Raw genomic sequence first — 16114 nt, 5'->3', positions numbered from 1 at the left:
TTTTTTTTTTTTTTTTTTTTTTTTTTTTTTTGTCTTTTTCCGTATCCGGCAACGGATCGCAACGGACCGGGGACAGGCAACGGGATTGCAACCCTCGGTGTTGCTCCCGCGCCTCGCTCAGCCAATGAGCGGGAACCGGTCTGTATGTGGGATCCGAACCCTCGGGCGGGAGCGCCGCCGCGCTTCCCAAGCGGCGCACTTATCCAGTACGCCACCGGGCCGGCCCCTCAAGTTACTAGTTTTAAAGTGTGTTGAGCAGAGCCCGGTCCATGGCGGCTCTAGGAATGCTCGCCGAGTGAGCGCTGTGCTGTTGCAAGCGTGGCATGGAAGTGGAACTCCGGCAGGGTGAACAAGGTGCCTCTGCCCAGGCTCAGGCTGGAGCTGGGCATTTAAGAGCAAATGGGTTAGTGATTTTTGGATGGAGAAAGGAAACACAAGGCATCCCTAAGTGAGGAGGAAACAGCTGTGCGAGGGCCGAGGTGGGGGTGTGTTACAGACGTGCAGGCAGGCGAGAATCTGGGGTCTGAGCACTTCTGGTTCCTGCACCGCACAGTATGCTAGAACTTTATGCAACTCCCACAACACCCTCAGCAGTGAATACTTTCATCACACCCATCATACGGAGGAGGAAACTGAAACCCAGAGGGCGAGGGACAGGGCTGGGCCTGATGGAAAGGCAAGAGAAAGAGGCTCTGAGGAAGGGGGACAAGACAGAGAAGGGGTGGGAAGGTGGGGGTTGGGCATCTGAAGACCTGAGGCATCTGAGCAGGGCCCAGGGCCATGGGAGGGCCCGAGACTGAGCAGAATCGATCTGGATGAGCCATGTGGAATCTGGTTCTCCACAAGCCTCACAGCGTCCTAATGTCTTAGCCTGCCACTGAGAATGCACTTGTGTCAGCTGTCACTCCAGATCCCTGCATGGCAACCCCTGGAGCTGACGTCTGATTCCTAGATTCAGGGTCTTGCTCAGCCTAGTCACACGGGGTGTGTGGTGGGAAGTGAGGTGGGTGAATGGGGAGGGGGCTAGATCACGGGGGCTGCAGGGAAGTCACTGGGGACGGACAGCAGGATCAGGTTTGCATTCTGAGAAGGTGACTCAGGGCCAGGCTGGGGAAGGGGATGCAGGGGGAAGGCCACACAGCTGGGTGGGGAGGTGTAGGCAGGGAGAGGACGAGGAGGTCTGGGCTTTGGGCTTGGGACCTGGTAGAAGAAAAGGGGCTCCAGGGTAGAAGCTGGTGAGGAGGTTGGATGGGGACCGACCAGCTCATGCGGGGCCGCGTTGAGTCTGACGGGCCTATGGGACCTCCAGCTGGGCATGCAATTGCTTATGGGGCTGGGGGTCAAGACAGGCCCAGGCTGGCCCACTCCTCAGCATCTGATTAAAGCCCTAGCAAGGGAATGAGCCGAGGGGGAAGCACTGGACACACGGGAGATGGAGAAGGCAGCAGCGAGCAGAGCTACGGACACCCGGGGGACGGGTGGCCGGGGGGCCAGACACCCCATGGAGGCCACCGCGTGTCCAGTGAGGAGGCCTTGGCCAGCACAGGCTCAGCGAGGGGCAGGCGTAGTGCGGGCTGGGGTGAAGGCTGACTTTGGAAGGCAAAGGGAGAATGGGGGCTGACAATGGAGACGGCACATCTACAGCCTCAGTTCACCGCCTTGGAATCTTGCACACTGGAATCCCAGGGAAGTTTTAAAAGTCCAGGGTGGAGAAGCACCGGCTCAGACACTTTCAGGACAAGAAGGACCAGTGGGTGGGATCAGGTGTCTGCCCAGCATCTCTCCCGGGACCACCCCAGGACAGGACATGGCCAGTCTCTGGCACACTGGCATCTCTGCATTGCATGTGCAAACTCATCCCAGTGCTAGTCCCCACAACAATCCTGTGGAACCGGCACTACTACTATCCCCACTTCACAGAGGAGGGGACTGAGGCATAAAGGAGGCAATGAGACTGGCAAGGCCAGCAGGACCCCACCCTGCACGTTGGTGCTGAGGTGGTGCTCGTACGACCACCCCGCACTGCTCCCTGCTCTGCCCTCCTGGTGAGGAATCCTGTCTTCTGCTTCGGTTAGTCCGAGGTGTTTCTATCATTTGCAACAAGAAAGCTTTGGCAAGACCATCTAATTATTTCTCCGCTCCCTCACTTTCCAAGGCCCCCCCCAGGTCTTCCTCATCTGGAGAGCAGAACTGACCCAGAGGTGAGTGGGGAGAAGAGGGGAGGCAGCGGCATCCCGTGTGGCTTCAGTGTCGAGACACAGCCGCCTCCCAAGCCACGGGGCAGCCACGTGCCTCATGCAACCCTGACGACAGGCACTGCATGTCACACGTTTGGACAGGCTGCCAGACCCTCTCCTCTGGAATGTTCTTCTCAAAGTGGTGCAGCCCAGCAGCCTTTCTGTGCAGCCAGACCCCGCTGCCAAGCTCCAGCCGACTGGTCCATGAGTGGGTGCCGACAGCAGCCCATCAGCCCCTTCCCTGGAACCTGGACTTGAGAGCAGACGTACCCCTCGACTCCACGGCTAGGACCCTGACATGTAAAGTAGAGGCTGCGGGCAGCTGCGTCCCCTACGAGCAATCTGTGCAGAGGGACAGAGAAGGAGGCAGGCAGGGGAGAGGAGGCCGAGGAAGGCTGCCCCGTGCAGTGTCTGCAGTTCTTGTGTCTGCATCAAGCTTGGCTCCCCTCGGGCCCCACGAGGTGCTGCAGTGTCTGTAGGATAAACTCTCTTCCCTGCTTGCAGCAGAGCCCCAGCCCACGGGAAGCCAGCGGCAGTCGCAGCCTCAGCTCTCTCCAGCTCCCGTGACCCACGGAGAAGAAGAGGGCGTGGCACAATCAGGGTGGCTCGGGGCACCGCAGGGTCAAGTGCGGGTTTGGGCAGCAGCCTCTCCAGACCTGCCCAGGGATGCTGCCTGGAGGCCCTGGGGAAGAATGTGTGAGGGACTTGTCCCTGACCTGTCAGGACAGACAGTCAAGGCAGACCCCTCAGGAGGGACCACAGCAGCCCCAACACTGCTCCATTGTCAGATGGCGACGCCACCTGCCATTTCCAGCTCCCTAGCACCTTTGAAACTGCCTCCCGGACTGCAGCGAGCACAGCCCTCCACTGCCCTCCACTCAAAGCTTCCCTCCCTTGTTGGTTTGCAGATTTACTCATTCAGCAACCAAATATCAACTGCCCTGCTCACTACGCGCTGGACACAGCTCCAGATGCGGGCACTGTGTGCTGGCTCCTCTGTTGACTCCCTCTCTGCAGTCCACTCTCTGTCCTTCTCTGTGTGCAGAAGGCCGAGCACTCGAGGCTGTGGCGCTGGGCTCTCTTGGCCCTGGCTTCCAGCTAGGTTCAGCTAACGGGAGCAGCCAGAGCAAGGTCAGAGGGCAGGAGAGAAGGGCCAAGGGATTCTTCTTCCTGCTGCCCCTGCTTCAGCAGGGTGGCAGCCAGCCACCGAGACGGCCCCGGTCCTCGCCCCCCGGGGTCAGTGCCCTTCCACACTGTGTCAGGGTGTGTCTGGGTGACTGGCAGAATCAACAGAACGGCAGATGTGACGGCATGCGACTTCTGAGCCATAAAAGGTGTTGTGGCTTCTGCGTTACCTCTCGCTCGGGGATAAGCTGGATGCTCAAGCAGTCCTACGGAGAGGCCCTCACGCCCAGGAGCTGAGGCCTCCTGCCGACCCCTTGCGATGGGCCGTCTTGGGGGTGGACTTGCCAACCTGTCAGGCCTTCTGATACGTGCAGCCCTGACCAATGTCTGGAGAGACCACAAGCCAGAAGTACCTAGCCCAGCTGCCCCCGAATTCCTGACCTACACAGACTGTACAGCAGCAGATGTCTGTGGTTTTGAGCCACTGAGTTTTGGGATAACTTGTTACACAGCAACAGATGACGGGCACAGTTCCAAACAGGCGTTCTCGTCCTGGCTCTAGCGGTGCAGCGCCCCTCGGGACCCCCTCGGTGGAACAACTTCCTGTTGATTCCCTTTACCCTGTCTGCACCCTTTACTACGCTCTCTAAAAATTCCGTGGAACATGTCGCCTGCTTCCTGCCTGGTGCAGAAGGTGACCTGGAACAGGACAGATGCCCCTTTTGAGTTTATACTACAGTAAGGAAAACAGACAATAAACAAGCCAACAAACAAGGAAGATAATTTCAGAGACCAGGAGGTGAAATGGAGAAATGAATGAGTAAGGAGGCTCTGAGACGGGGGCTGCTCGGAGGCCTGCGCGAGGCAGCTGGCTGAGGAAGGCCCGCGAGAGGTGGCATTCAGGCTCAGTCCGAATGGAGGGGAAGGGAGCTCAGACACGGGGGGCTCGTGCACTGAGGGGGCTGCACAGTCCCCGAGGTAGGGGAGGATTTAGATGTGCCAGAAGCAGAGTGTGCAGGGCTGTGAGTGGGGCAGATGAGATTGAAGACTCAGGCAGGGCCAGAGGAGGAGTTTGGGTTTTATTTAAATGAAAACAATGCCAGCTGCAGGATTTTCAGTGAGGTACACGTATGATCCAATTTACCTAGGGACAAGCTCTCTGATCCTGACACCTCTGTTCATAATTTCTAGGCCCACAACTTGGGCTGATATGAAATTCTCAGATGCAAATCACTCAGAGCCAGCTCATGTAGCTGGGGTGGGTGGAGGGGCTGCCCCTACCACCAGCTTGGGGACCCCATAGCTCGGGGACCTCCCACTCCTGCCTCCTCCACAACTGGGAGAGTCCTGCAAAAGAGCATCTTTTGCCACATAGCTGTGGGCATGGGCAGGGGACCAGCTAGGCCCCTGGGCCTCCAGCAGGGCTGACTCTGCTGATTCCGGACATCCCAGTCAGAGATGAGCCCATTGTTTTCCAAGACTCTGAGACTGCAGGGAGACCGCAGGGGGTGAGGTCCCAGGGACCAGTCTTACTTGGCGCTGTTTCCTGCAACTGACCTGCGGGATCTGAGCGCACTGCTCGACACGTGGTGGGTAGGTGCTCACTGAGTAGTCACCACCTTGACTTCTGTCCCTGTGGTGCTTGCACAGGCCAGGCACATGCAAGGGCTTCTTGTGAATCATCTTGTTTAACTCTCAAAACAGCTTGATAGGAGAGAGATTATTTTTATGCCCATTTTGGAGTTGAGGAAAATGAAGCATAGGTTATCAAGTGATTTGAGAAAGGTTATACCATAGAACGGACTGAACGTCTGCAGCCTCCCAAAATTCTTATGTTATGTTGAAACCCCAATCCCCACGGTGACGGTATGAGGAGGTGGGGCCTTTGGGGGGTCATGAGGGTGAGCCCTCATGATGGGACCAATGTCCTTATAAGAAGATCCCAGAGAGCTCCCTTGCCCTTTCACTGCCACGTGAGGACACAAGAAGGCAATGTGGAGGAAGGTCCTTACCAGACACCGAACAGGCTGGTCCCCTGCCCTCCACGGCCAGCTCCTACCTCAGAGTCCTGGCACCAGAGGGAAGGTGCTAGACACAGCCCAGGTGGAGCTCAGCCCCAGCAGCCCTCTTTCCCCTGGGTGACCACGCTCAGGTCTGTGCCCAGGCCAGCGAGCGGTGAGTGTGGGCAACCATCTCCTCCCTCTTACTCTAGGCCCTACTCTGAAAGGGGAAGCCTCCCTCCTGCACCCCTGGTCCTCCTCTGCTTCCTGGCCCTGCCATGGAAGAAGTGCTTCTTTGGGAAGCTGTTGGAAATTGAGGACGGGAGGGAAGAAACCAAAACAGCAGAGAAGAGCTCAAGTGCAGAGCTACCCCGGCCCGGCCCTCCCCTCCCCTGCCAGTCCAGCTGTGCAGCCCCGGGCAAGCCAGCCTGGCAACCCTCAAGGCCCATGGCCCAGCTTAGACCCTGGAGCCAGCTGGAACAGGGCAGAGTATCCCACCCAGAAGGGGCTGGGCAGCAGTTCTGGAGCCTGGAGAGCCCTGGAGTTTTTCCTTCTGAGCTACAGGGGACAGGCAGGAAATAGACATGAGTGAAGTGGTGGGTGTAAAATGACAGCCTCAGAGTTGAAGACAACTGGGAGTGGTGGGGACTGAGGCAAACGGGACAGCCCCAGGCAGGGCCACTGCCAGCTTTACATGGCACCTTTGTACAAATTAGAAAACGTCCACTTTTAGGTGGACACAATCTTGCACCAGGGCCCATGGCTTGGTGGGCGGAGAGACGGCTAGATTTTAACTAGGTCCTGCCTCCTCCCACCCCAGCCACCTCTCTGTATGTGTGCCTGTGTGCAGGGTACAACCTGTACAACTGTACATGGTGGGCCTGGCCCTGTATAACAGGGATGGCTACTCAGTTCCAGCCTTGTAGAAATGAGGGCTTTATGCTGCTGGAGCTTCCAATTTTCTAGGGCAGCTGAATACAGGGATTATGTGAAAAATTCTGATTTTTAAGTGTTGGCAATGAATCCACCCCATGGGCCAAACAAAACCGATGCGGCCAATGGAGGGCACCTCAGGCCCACCCTCTCAGTGCCTGCAGGAGGGACTTGTCCTCCCTGGGCCTGGGAAGCATCTGCCAGCCCTCCTTGGGCACAGCTGCTTTGCCCAGACAGGCGCCCACCTCACGCCCCCGGAGCTGGCTGGCTCAGACCACAGCACCCTACCGGCTTGGGGCAGTGGATGTAGCGCGCCAGGCTGATGATGAGGTCGTGTGTGATGGGGTCCACCAGGTTCCGGAAGCTGGCGTAGCGATACAGAACGTCGTCCAGCGAGGTCGACTCCATGCCCAGGTCCTGCAAAAGCAAAGGAAGCCCAGAGGTCAGAGGCGGCTGCCCCACCCGGTCCTCAAGCCCCACCCGACTCATGGGCCCCAGCGCGGGAGAAGCGGGTACAGCCCCCTGCAAATGGCTCAGCCTCATCCAGAGCCCTGGCAAGGAAGCACCTGCAGAGCTTCCCTTGGAGGACCAGGACAAGCCTCTGCCTGTTTCTCTTTCTCTCTGAGCTGAGGAAGAGGAGGGACCGGCATCTGAAGGCTCCGCAGTTCATGCAGTTGCCCTCTGTCAACCTCTCCCGACAGAGCCCCCCACCATTGCCTCTCCGGTTTCCCCGAGGATGAAGCCAACGTGCTAGTGCCTGCTTCCCCATCGGGGGCAAAATCGGGAATCGGCATGCATAGCAAAACTTCCCTGCCTTGTGACTGGATCATTTACTGATATTTATTTGTGTTTTCTTCTTGACTCTGAAATCATTGTTACTGATCCTGCTGCAGCTGATACAACCTCAGTGTTCCTTTGCCGTGGGGGCTTTTGAGTTGTGGGGTTGTAAGAAGCCACCAGGTACCCAGAAGGAAGGCCAGCAGGGCACCTTCAGAAAGGGTATGAAGTGGGGCCCTCCTGATGGGGGGAGGGGACAGAAACCACTGGAGCAGAGGGTCCCCAGGTCTGAGGCGGGACAAGCGTTTTGGGGGTGGTATGTGGAGCATTTCCCCAAAATATGGCACTGTGGATCTGAGCAGACAAAGCAGGAAGGTCTCTCTGCCCCTCTCCTGAAAGAATTCCCGGCCCTTCCTCTATTTTTTTTTTTTTTTCGTGTCCGGCAACGGATTGCAACCCTCAGTGTCGCGCCCGCACCGGACCGGGACCGGCAACAGGATCGCAACCCTCGGTGTTGCGCCCGCACCTCGCTCAGCCAGTGAGCGGGAACCGGTCTGTATGTGGGATCTGAACCCTTGTCGGGAGCGCCGCCGTACTCCCAAGCAGCGCACTGTAGCAGTGCGCCACCGGGCCGCCCCCGGCCCTTCCTCTAAAGCAGGTCATAAGACCCTCATTCCAGAGGGGTCCTCTGTATTGTACCAGAGGAAAGGAATGTCTTTATCCTGAAAAACAGAGACGCCAAGAAGAGTCTGAGCAGAGGCCTGACTATGTGCCCGGCTCGCTGCACCCTCCAGTCTCACTTCTGCACGACAGTCCATGCAAATGGCAGGTTTCCCTTTGTGTATCTGGGTCTTCACTGCGGAAGGTCCAGCGTCACGTAAATCTTAAATAAATTTGTATGTTTCCCTCTTGCTAAACCGTCTCAGATGTCTCAGCCATGAGCCCTAGGATGGGGGAAGCAAAGGTACGACCTTCTCTGCCCTGCAGGGGGCACCACGCCCTGAAAGTCGGGCTCACCCACGCTGCCCCCATGGCTTGGCCAAGAGCAGAGACCGGTGTGGTTTCCGGCCCAAGGGCCCTGTTCCAAACGTTCTGGGCTGCATGAGACCCTAAGATTCTTATACAATGAAAGGGAAAGAGCAGGCCCCCCAAATACGATGGAGCTAGAATTTCTCACCCACCAAACTGGTGGAGCTGGAAGGAGCCATCTGCTTTGAGAAGTGAAGCAGAGGGGGCCGCCCCGGGGAGCCGGACTGCAGTTCACAGCTGTGTGTGACAGACGGTGGGCGCACCTTCTCTTTTCTCACGCACCCTCTGCCCAATTTCTGCTGCCCTTGGCTGTGAGCTGGGGCCCTGTCCCTAGCTCGGAGCCTCACACAGACCAGCCGTGACGGCATTCCCACCCAGGGACGGTCCTACCCCACTCTGAGGAACAAGGGGAGCCCCGGGGTGGGCAGGGAAAGCAGCCCCCTTGCGCTGTCCACACCCTAAGCTCTCCAGGCCTTGAAGCCCAGCCAGGGCTGCCCCCTGCCCACAGCTCACAGAAGGCAGCTCCCGGCTGGGTCTCCAGGGCCCAGCAACCTGGGGATGGGACATTCTGGACAGGAAAGGCAGGTGTGACTGGCTGAGTTCCAGCAGGAGTTTGTTCCCCGACATTTGGTGGGATATTCTGAACTTCTCTGAACACCTTCCCCCTGTGATTCCTAGAAATCCCTGTAAGGCAAGTAGCCTGGGCATCATTATTCCCAATCCACAGATGAAGAAATCAAGGCCCAGACAAGCCAACTTCTTTCACCGTCAGAATTTCAGGAATGGTGAAGGTGCGACTCGGCCTCAGCCTGGGGCCTGTTCATCGAGGACGGCATCTGCTCTTACCTACCCCCGAAGTGAGCTGGGCAGGAGGTGGGGGAGGGCAGAGACGCTGCCCTGTGGTTTGGTGTCTGACATTTCCAAGGGCAAAGAAAGAAAAGGTCTTTGCTGGATGGATCTGGAGGGCCGGGGTGCCGTGGCCTCTCTACCATGTGCTGCCCTGTGGATCCCACGTGCCAGTGGCCCTAGCTGCGGCAGTCAGAGGCACTCTGTCTCCTACACTTTTTACAGTTTTCTTCAAGCTTCAGTGAGGACACTGAGGGGCCAGTTTTGGGGTTTAGTTTTCTATGCAGCAGGAACAAACTTTAAAGGAAAACTGCCCTGTACTGAGCTAGGTTCTCTGGCTGCTGAAATACTTTACCGAGGACCCGAATCTGTGGGCTCCAGGACAGGCGTGGGTGCAAGGAAGGCAGGCTTCTTGGTGCTGCTGCCCCGTTCTTGAGCTGGGCCCTCTGCAGAACCAAGTGCAACCCTCGCTGGGACCTCTGCACCTGCCCTGGCTTGCTCCACCCCTCAGCGCTGCATCCTGAGGCAACCTGCCTAACATTGTTGAGCCTCAGCTTGCCCATCTGCAAAATGGGGAGTGACCCTGGCATCACAAGCAGGTGAGAGAAACAAAACCAAGAAACACACCGAAAGCCTCCAGCAGGGGAAACCTGTCTCCAACAGTGGCTGCGCCTGCCCCACCCGACTCCCCTCTGCCCCCTCCTCCCTGAACAGCCCCTCTACCCCTTATGCAGTGGTTCTTGATTTCATGTTAGACCACAGACCCATATGAGAATGTGTTAAAAGCCATGACCTCCCTCTCTAGAAAAACACAGGAGTCAGGGCAGGACAAGGACCCTGGTGCAAAGCCCACACTGGCCTCAGGGTCAGGAGGGTGTGTCGGGGTCATGTGGACACGCAGGATCCCAGGATGCAAACAACTTCCCAGCAATGTGCAAAAACATGTGCCCACCCTCCCGGGGCAGAAGGAGGTTGGGAACACAGTAAGGCTGAAAGTCAAAGGGCTTGTGTTCATCCCCATGGCCGGAGGCTGGCCTTGTGGCATGGGGAGGAGGTCAGAGGCTGGAGGGAGACACTCTCTTTTCCAGTCTGTCATGCAAGCTGGGCTGCTCCTCTGCGGTTGTTGACAGTGTCAGCCTCTGTCCCTCCTCTGCTTCACTTGTGTACCCCTCTCCTTTGTGTACCCCTGGCGCCTAGTGGTCTGCTCCCTGTCCCTCAGTGCCCCTTGGAGAAAGTGCTGGAATCTAGGCCTGGCTGACCCCCAACCCACTGTAAGTTTGTGCGCCAGTCTTCCGTCTTGGGCCCGTTTCTCCACCTGTGAAATGGGCAGACGAATCACATTAGTACTCATCAAAGTGTGTTCCAAGATCTTGGAGCTGGGGTGGACAAGAGGGAGGCAGAGGAGCCAGCAAGCCTGCGGGCTGCGGCTCTTGGCAGAACAGCTCTTGGTTACAGACAGACAGACAGACAAAGGAAAGTGGCCAGTCCAGGCTATCCTATCCTGGAAGGACCAAGAAACATCCAGGCGTTAACCAGAGGCTGGGGCAGGTCTGAGAAGATGCAGAACGTCCTTCCCCAGGCCCGCTGTTGGCAGGCGGGGCTGGCTGGGCTCTGGTAACTGTGAGTCATGCTGGCGTCCTCCCTGTGAGTTCCAGCTGGGGTGGGGCTCCCAAGGTCCCAGGGAGACTACAGGGAAAACCAGATGGAGCCCAGCCAGAGGCAGCTGCGCTCTTTATTGCTTTATTTCTTTACTTGGACCCCGCCTAGGTCCACAGAGTGCTTGTGCTGCTTTAGGGCACTTCCTGGGTCTCGAGAACCTCGAGCCACTTCTGGCCTCCTTGGTGTCCTCTCCATACCCCCTCCCCAAGCCAGTTTATGGGGGATGACTATGTCCCCACCCACTGGGAGTTACCCACGGGGTTGGGGGTTAGGGAGAGCAGCTAACCAGATCCATGGTGTCTCAGGAGGCTGTAGCCAGGAGCACAGACCAAGAGGAGCCCATGCCTGGGGCAGTGGTCCTGGCTACAGCCTCCTGAGACACCTCTGGGACCACAGCCCCAGGGACGGGCTCCTCTTGGTCTGTGCACCCAGGGCCTGCACTGACACTGCCCAACGGGGGCCTCCAGCACTCCGCTCTGCCCTGGCTCCTGCATGGAAGGAAGGGGAGAAGCAGATCCAGATGTGGCCCCTCTAGTCATCGCAAAGCATGAGACATCGAGGAAAACCCCATCTTCCTCCTTATGGGTCTGAACAGTTCCATCTCTAGCAACTGTGCACGTGGACAGCTCCTAGCCAGAAAGTCTGGGGACACCAGTGGAAGCATGGGTCACGTACTGCTCCCTGACCGAGTGGCCCGGCCCAGCAGCCAGTGGCCAGCATGTGTCATCTCGAGGAAGTGGGGCCCCACATCACTTGAGCTTGGATAGGCAGGTTTGAGGAATCCTTGCAATGGGGAGAGAGACGATGGGCCTGGGGCTAGGGTATGGGTTTCCAAAAAGTAGAGATTCACAGAGGGAGCTAGGACAGCGTTTCTCAAAGTGTGGTCTAACGCCACTTTTCCAGCGACAGCTGTGTGACGCTGGATTTTCTTCATAGAAGTCAATCAAAACCACCTGTCGAAAAAAAAAAAAAAAAAAAAAACCACCTGTCGCAAGAGCCCGGATGCAAAAACAGCAGGTCTGAGAACCCCGCCGTGTCCTGGGATGACAGACATTAGAGAGAGCTGCGCAAGTGGGAAGCAATGCCACTCTTCTCACTTCTTTTTTCTTTTGGAAAATATAGTTATTTTCATAAAAATTTATTTCCTCCACATGTGAGCTTATTATTAATTTTAAATGACTAAGTAAATAAATCTTGAAAATCTTTTTAATTTCTAATACAGTACGTAGCATTAGGCATGACCCACGTAAAGAAAACCCCTTTGAGTTCCTCAATAATTTTAAAGAGTATCAAGGGATCCTGATACCACAAAAAGGTTTGAGCTGATGGGATAGACGAATGCAGTGCTCTGGGAGGAGGGTGCTAAATGAGGGTGGGGAAGGGTTTCCCTTCCCTCCGGACACTGGAGAAACTCCGACTGACTCTCCACTGAGGCCCCGTCTATGCAGGTGCAGCGTGTGATGGTGGTGCTGAGGGGTCCAGGAAGGCCTTGTGCCCACAGCCGGTGTCTGGGAGAAGGAACAACGTCCAAGCCAAGGGTCCCAGGGCAAGGACAACCCAGGAAACAGACCTAGAAAGGGGCTGTGCTGGATGTCACGGGGTCTTCCAGTGTCTGCCTGCTGGCTAGCTTTCCTCCCCTTCTTAGTCTTTGTTGGTACAATTAAGGATTACTGCTATTATTATTATTATTGTTATTATTATTATTTTTTTGTCTTTTGTCTTTTTCCGTGTCCGGCAATGGATCGCAACCCTCAGTGTTGCCCCCGCACCGGACTGGGGACCGGCAACAGGATCGCAACCCTCGGTGTCGCTCCCGTGCCTCGCTCAGCCAGTGAGCAGGAGCCGGTCTGTATGTGGGATCCGAACCCTCGGACGGGAGCGCCGCCGCGCTTCCCAAGCGGCGCACTTATCCAGTGCGCCACTGGGCCGGCCCGAACTGCTATTATTATTTTGTAAATGTGCAGGTGACTCTGTCGATGACATTTGGCACTGCACACAGTGTGTCACTGTGAGTGTGCACGCTCCCTGCCCCTCCTTGCTACCGATTCGCCCCGCAGCAGGACTCAGACCTTTACTCTGTGTTTTTGCACTGCCAGGGGTCACCATCCAGCACATTCCCTGAAGGAACAGACGGACAGCTGCTTTTCTGAGCTCTGGCCTGCTTGAAAACTCCTGCATGTTGAAGTCACACCTGAAGACAGCCTGGCTCAATAGAATCTCCCAAAAAACACCACAGACGCTACTCAGCTGCCCTCTGGTATTCGGTATCACTCATGACTCTGCAGCCATCTGATTTTTGCTTCTTTAGCTGCTTTTGCAGCCCAGATGTCTTTGCCACTAAACCCCAGACACATCTCTTGGACAGTCCCAGCACACTGTCCCCTGCCTAGGAACACCCGTTCAACACACAAGATAGCCTATAAGGCAGTAATATCTTTACAGCAATCTCTCAAAGTCACCAAAGGGACATCCCAATCATGAAGCCCCCAAATTCCTAGAATCCCTTCCCTGTATCCCTCCTCCTACCGGACTCAACTGTCCTGCAGTTTCTCATTAACACCCCATAAACCCTCCTGGCTCTCGGTTTTTCTCTTCCTAATACAAATCAACTTAACTTCTCTGGACAATCCAGTCTCCAGTCCTCAGAGCCAAACCACATCCCCCCTCCCACCCCCAGCAAAACAAAACAAAACAGAACAAAAGTGTTGGTCAGGATGTGGAGAAATTAAAACTTCTGTGCACTGCTGGTAGGGATGCAAAATGGTACAGCCACCGTGGAAAAAGGTGTGGCAGCTCCTCAAAACACTGAGCACAGAATTACCATATGATCCGGCAGTTCCACTTCTAGGTGTATACACGCAAAAGAACTGAAAGCAGGGACTCAAACAGATGTTTGTGCCCCCAGGTTCATAGCAGCGTTATTCACAATAGCCCAAGGGTAGAGGAGGCAACCCCGTGTGCACTGACAGACGAGTGGGTGAACAAGACGTGGTCTGTCCACCAAATAGAACATTATTCAGCCTTAAAAAGGAAGGAAATTCTGACAGATGCTACGACACGAATGAACCTTATGGCCATTATGCTGACCGAAATAAGCCAGTCACAACGGGACAAACACTGTGTGATTCCTGGAGTTGTCAAATTCAGAGAAAGTAGAACGCTGGCTGCAGGGAGGGAGAGGTGATGGAGAGCTGTTTAGTGGGTAGTTGCAGTTCTGCAAGAGGAAGAGAGTTCTGGAGACCGGCTGCACAACGATGGGAATGTTCTTAATGCTATTGAGCTGTACACTTAAAACCAGTTAAAATGATATATTTTATATCAGGTGTACTTTAACACGATTATAAAAAAGGGCCCGAGACCCCCGGCAGGCAAACGTAGGCACCTTCCTGAGATAGGCAGGAACATGGGAGCGTGCACGTGCGTCCGGCCACTTTCCTTCTGCCCATCACGCTTGGTTATCAAAAATTTTGCCACTGCGTGTCCACTCGTGGATCTGTTTTCTTCAGACTTACCTTCAGTGTTCGGGTCTTTCGATCTACAAACACAGACCTTTTTCTAGCCCACCTCTTCTTCAGGAAAATCCAACGTTGGCTCTAGGTGTCTTCCGAGTTCACCTTTTCCCATATTCTTTGCACACTGCACTCCCGTCGAGGTCTCAAGGCGGCCTCCCACGTCACTGACTCACGTTCTGCAGCTCATCGCGACTTTTGCTGCTCCAGGAGGGGCTGCAAGTCCACTCCATCGCATTTCCTTGCAATTCCTACTTTGTGCATTAATCTCCCTTTTCATCTCATCCTGTTGGTTTTCTTTTCCATCTCAGCTTGGCCCCTTTTGGTGGCCTTTTGTTCTTTCCCACAAAGTTGATTTCTTCTGGATCCTGCTGTAACTCATTCCCAGAGGTCAGGGTTCAGGTTCTGTGGCATTTATCCTACACCCAGGGTTTTTCTCCCCATGTGCTCACCCTGGAAGAAGGCGAGATCTAGCGAGACCCACATCTATCAACGTGTCCTTGTCCCCACGGCCACCTCCCTGGGAAAGAGCAGACTCCTCCTCTTCAGGCCCTGCCTTGCTGAGGAGCCCAGCTCTGGCCGAGTCTTAGCATTGAACTTCTATGACTATGACCTTAAGAAGGGACATCCTCATCCAGCCCCAGGACCTGGATCTCTGACACTCGTGACAGTTAAGTCCATGGACATCCATGACAGTGTCTGTCACTTTCTATCTGTGGCCAAGCCCGCTGGGTGTGTGTGGACAGTGGCCACACTTCTACCCTCCTGCCTGCTGGTTCAGTCGCCTCCTCTGAACAGATGCAGACAGCGGCGTGGCCGAGGGCGCAGTGAGGGGGCTGGACTCTTCTACCCCAAACCGTCCCTCGCGTGGTGCAGGGCAGTCGGCTCATGTTCCGATTGGTGACGTCCTCAGGTGGAGGGAGGAAGCAGCTTCCTACCTTCTTGGGGAGGACTCGGATTCCTGAGGGAAGCCTGGATTGTTTCTTCCTTGTTGGACCAGTTCCATCTGTCCTACAGCAGGCGGAGGCTCCTCTCAGACTGTCCACCTGTCTCTGCTGTCGCTGTTCTAAGAATGTGCGTCTCTTTCTGGTGTGTCTTTTTAGGTGTTTTAGGGGGAAGCTGGGAGAAGCCACGTAGCAGGCTGCCAGGCACGCTCTATTTTAAACCCCAACTCCCTCCTCTTTCAAACTCCTTTTTAACCCCATTCCCAGAAGGAAGGCCCCACAGGAAACAAGCCGGTATTCGTCTCTCTCCTCAGGCACGACTGCAGTTTCTGCAATAACAGAGCCAGGGAAGGAGGCAGGCAGCGAGCTCTGAATGCTAACCGGCAAGGTGCACGGATCCAGTGCTGAGCCACCAGAGCCCGAACGTGCAAAGCCACTCAATGAGGTGGTGATCAGACACCGCCCAGCAGGGGGACACTAATTACAGCCCAGAGCGCACGGGACTGCGTCTCCTCCTGGCTCTGGAACATCAGAGGCTGCTACTCCTAAGGGAGGGAATAAGCCAGGGGACATGGGGCCTCAGCTGGGTGCCTGGACTCCAGTCCCCTTCCCTATGACATTCTGGTTGGCCTTCCGGGGTACTCCCAGGGGAGGAAAGGGAAATGTCAGGCGCTGTTAGGGAAACGCAGCCAGAGGAAGCCACTAGGGAGGGCAGCCAGGACACCTTACAGCTAAGAAGCCAGGAAGGAGCAGAGAAGACTTGCTTCTCCAGAAAGACCACAGTCTCTTAGGAGGCAGAGTAGAGTCTTAAAACTGCCATGGGCAAGGAAGGGGACACCAGACGCAGGATTCAGTGGGATAGATGGGGGCCCTCAAAAGTCATGCCCACAGGGAAGGGGACACCAGACGCAGGATTCAGTGGGATAGATGGGGGCCCTCAAAAGTCATGCCCACGGGCGGCCAGGTGGCGCACCGCTACAGTGCGCCGCTTGGGAGCGTGGTGGCGCTCCCGCCGAGGGTTCGGATCCCACATACAGACCGGTTCCCGCTCACTG

At 56.0% G+C, this 16114-nt stretch overlaps 1 protein-coding gene across 1 annotated transcript in view; it reads right to left on the bottom strand.

Moving 5' to 3' along the window:
- LRRC75A (leucine rich repeat containing 75A) overlaps positions 1 to 14348 on the bottom strand; it is a 21129-nt gene extending 6781 nt beyond the window's left edge. The window contains exons 1-2 of the mRNA XM_008570813.1: positions 14292 to 14348; positions 6584 to 6712 (exon numbers count right to left, since the gene is read on the bottom strand). Coding sequence (XP_008569035.1) covers positions 6584 to 6712; positions 14292 to 14348 — 186 coding nt within the window. The remainder of the gene's footprint in view (positions 1 to 6583; positions 6713 to 14291) is intronic.
- Between the last annotated feature and the right edge of the window lie 1766 nt (positions 14349 to 16114).

This window comes from Galeopterus variegatus, unplaced genomic scaffold, assembly GCF_000696425.1.
Source record: "Galeopterus variegatus unplaced genomic scaffold, G_variegatus-3.0.2 Scaffold632, whole genome shotgun sequence".
In the NCBI taxonomy this organism is placed as follows: Eukaryota; Metazoa; Chordata; class Mammalia; order Dermoptera; family Cynocephalidae; genus Galeopterus; species Galeopterus variegatus.
This window is presented reverse-complemented; position numbering and strand designations above follow the sequence as displayed.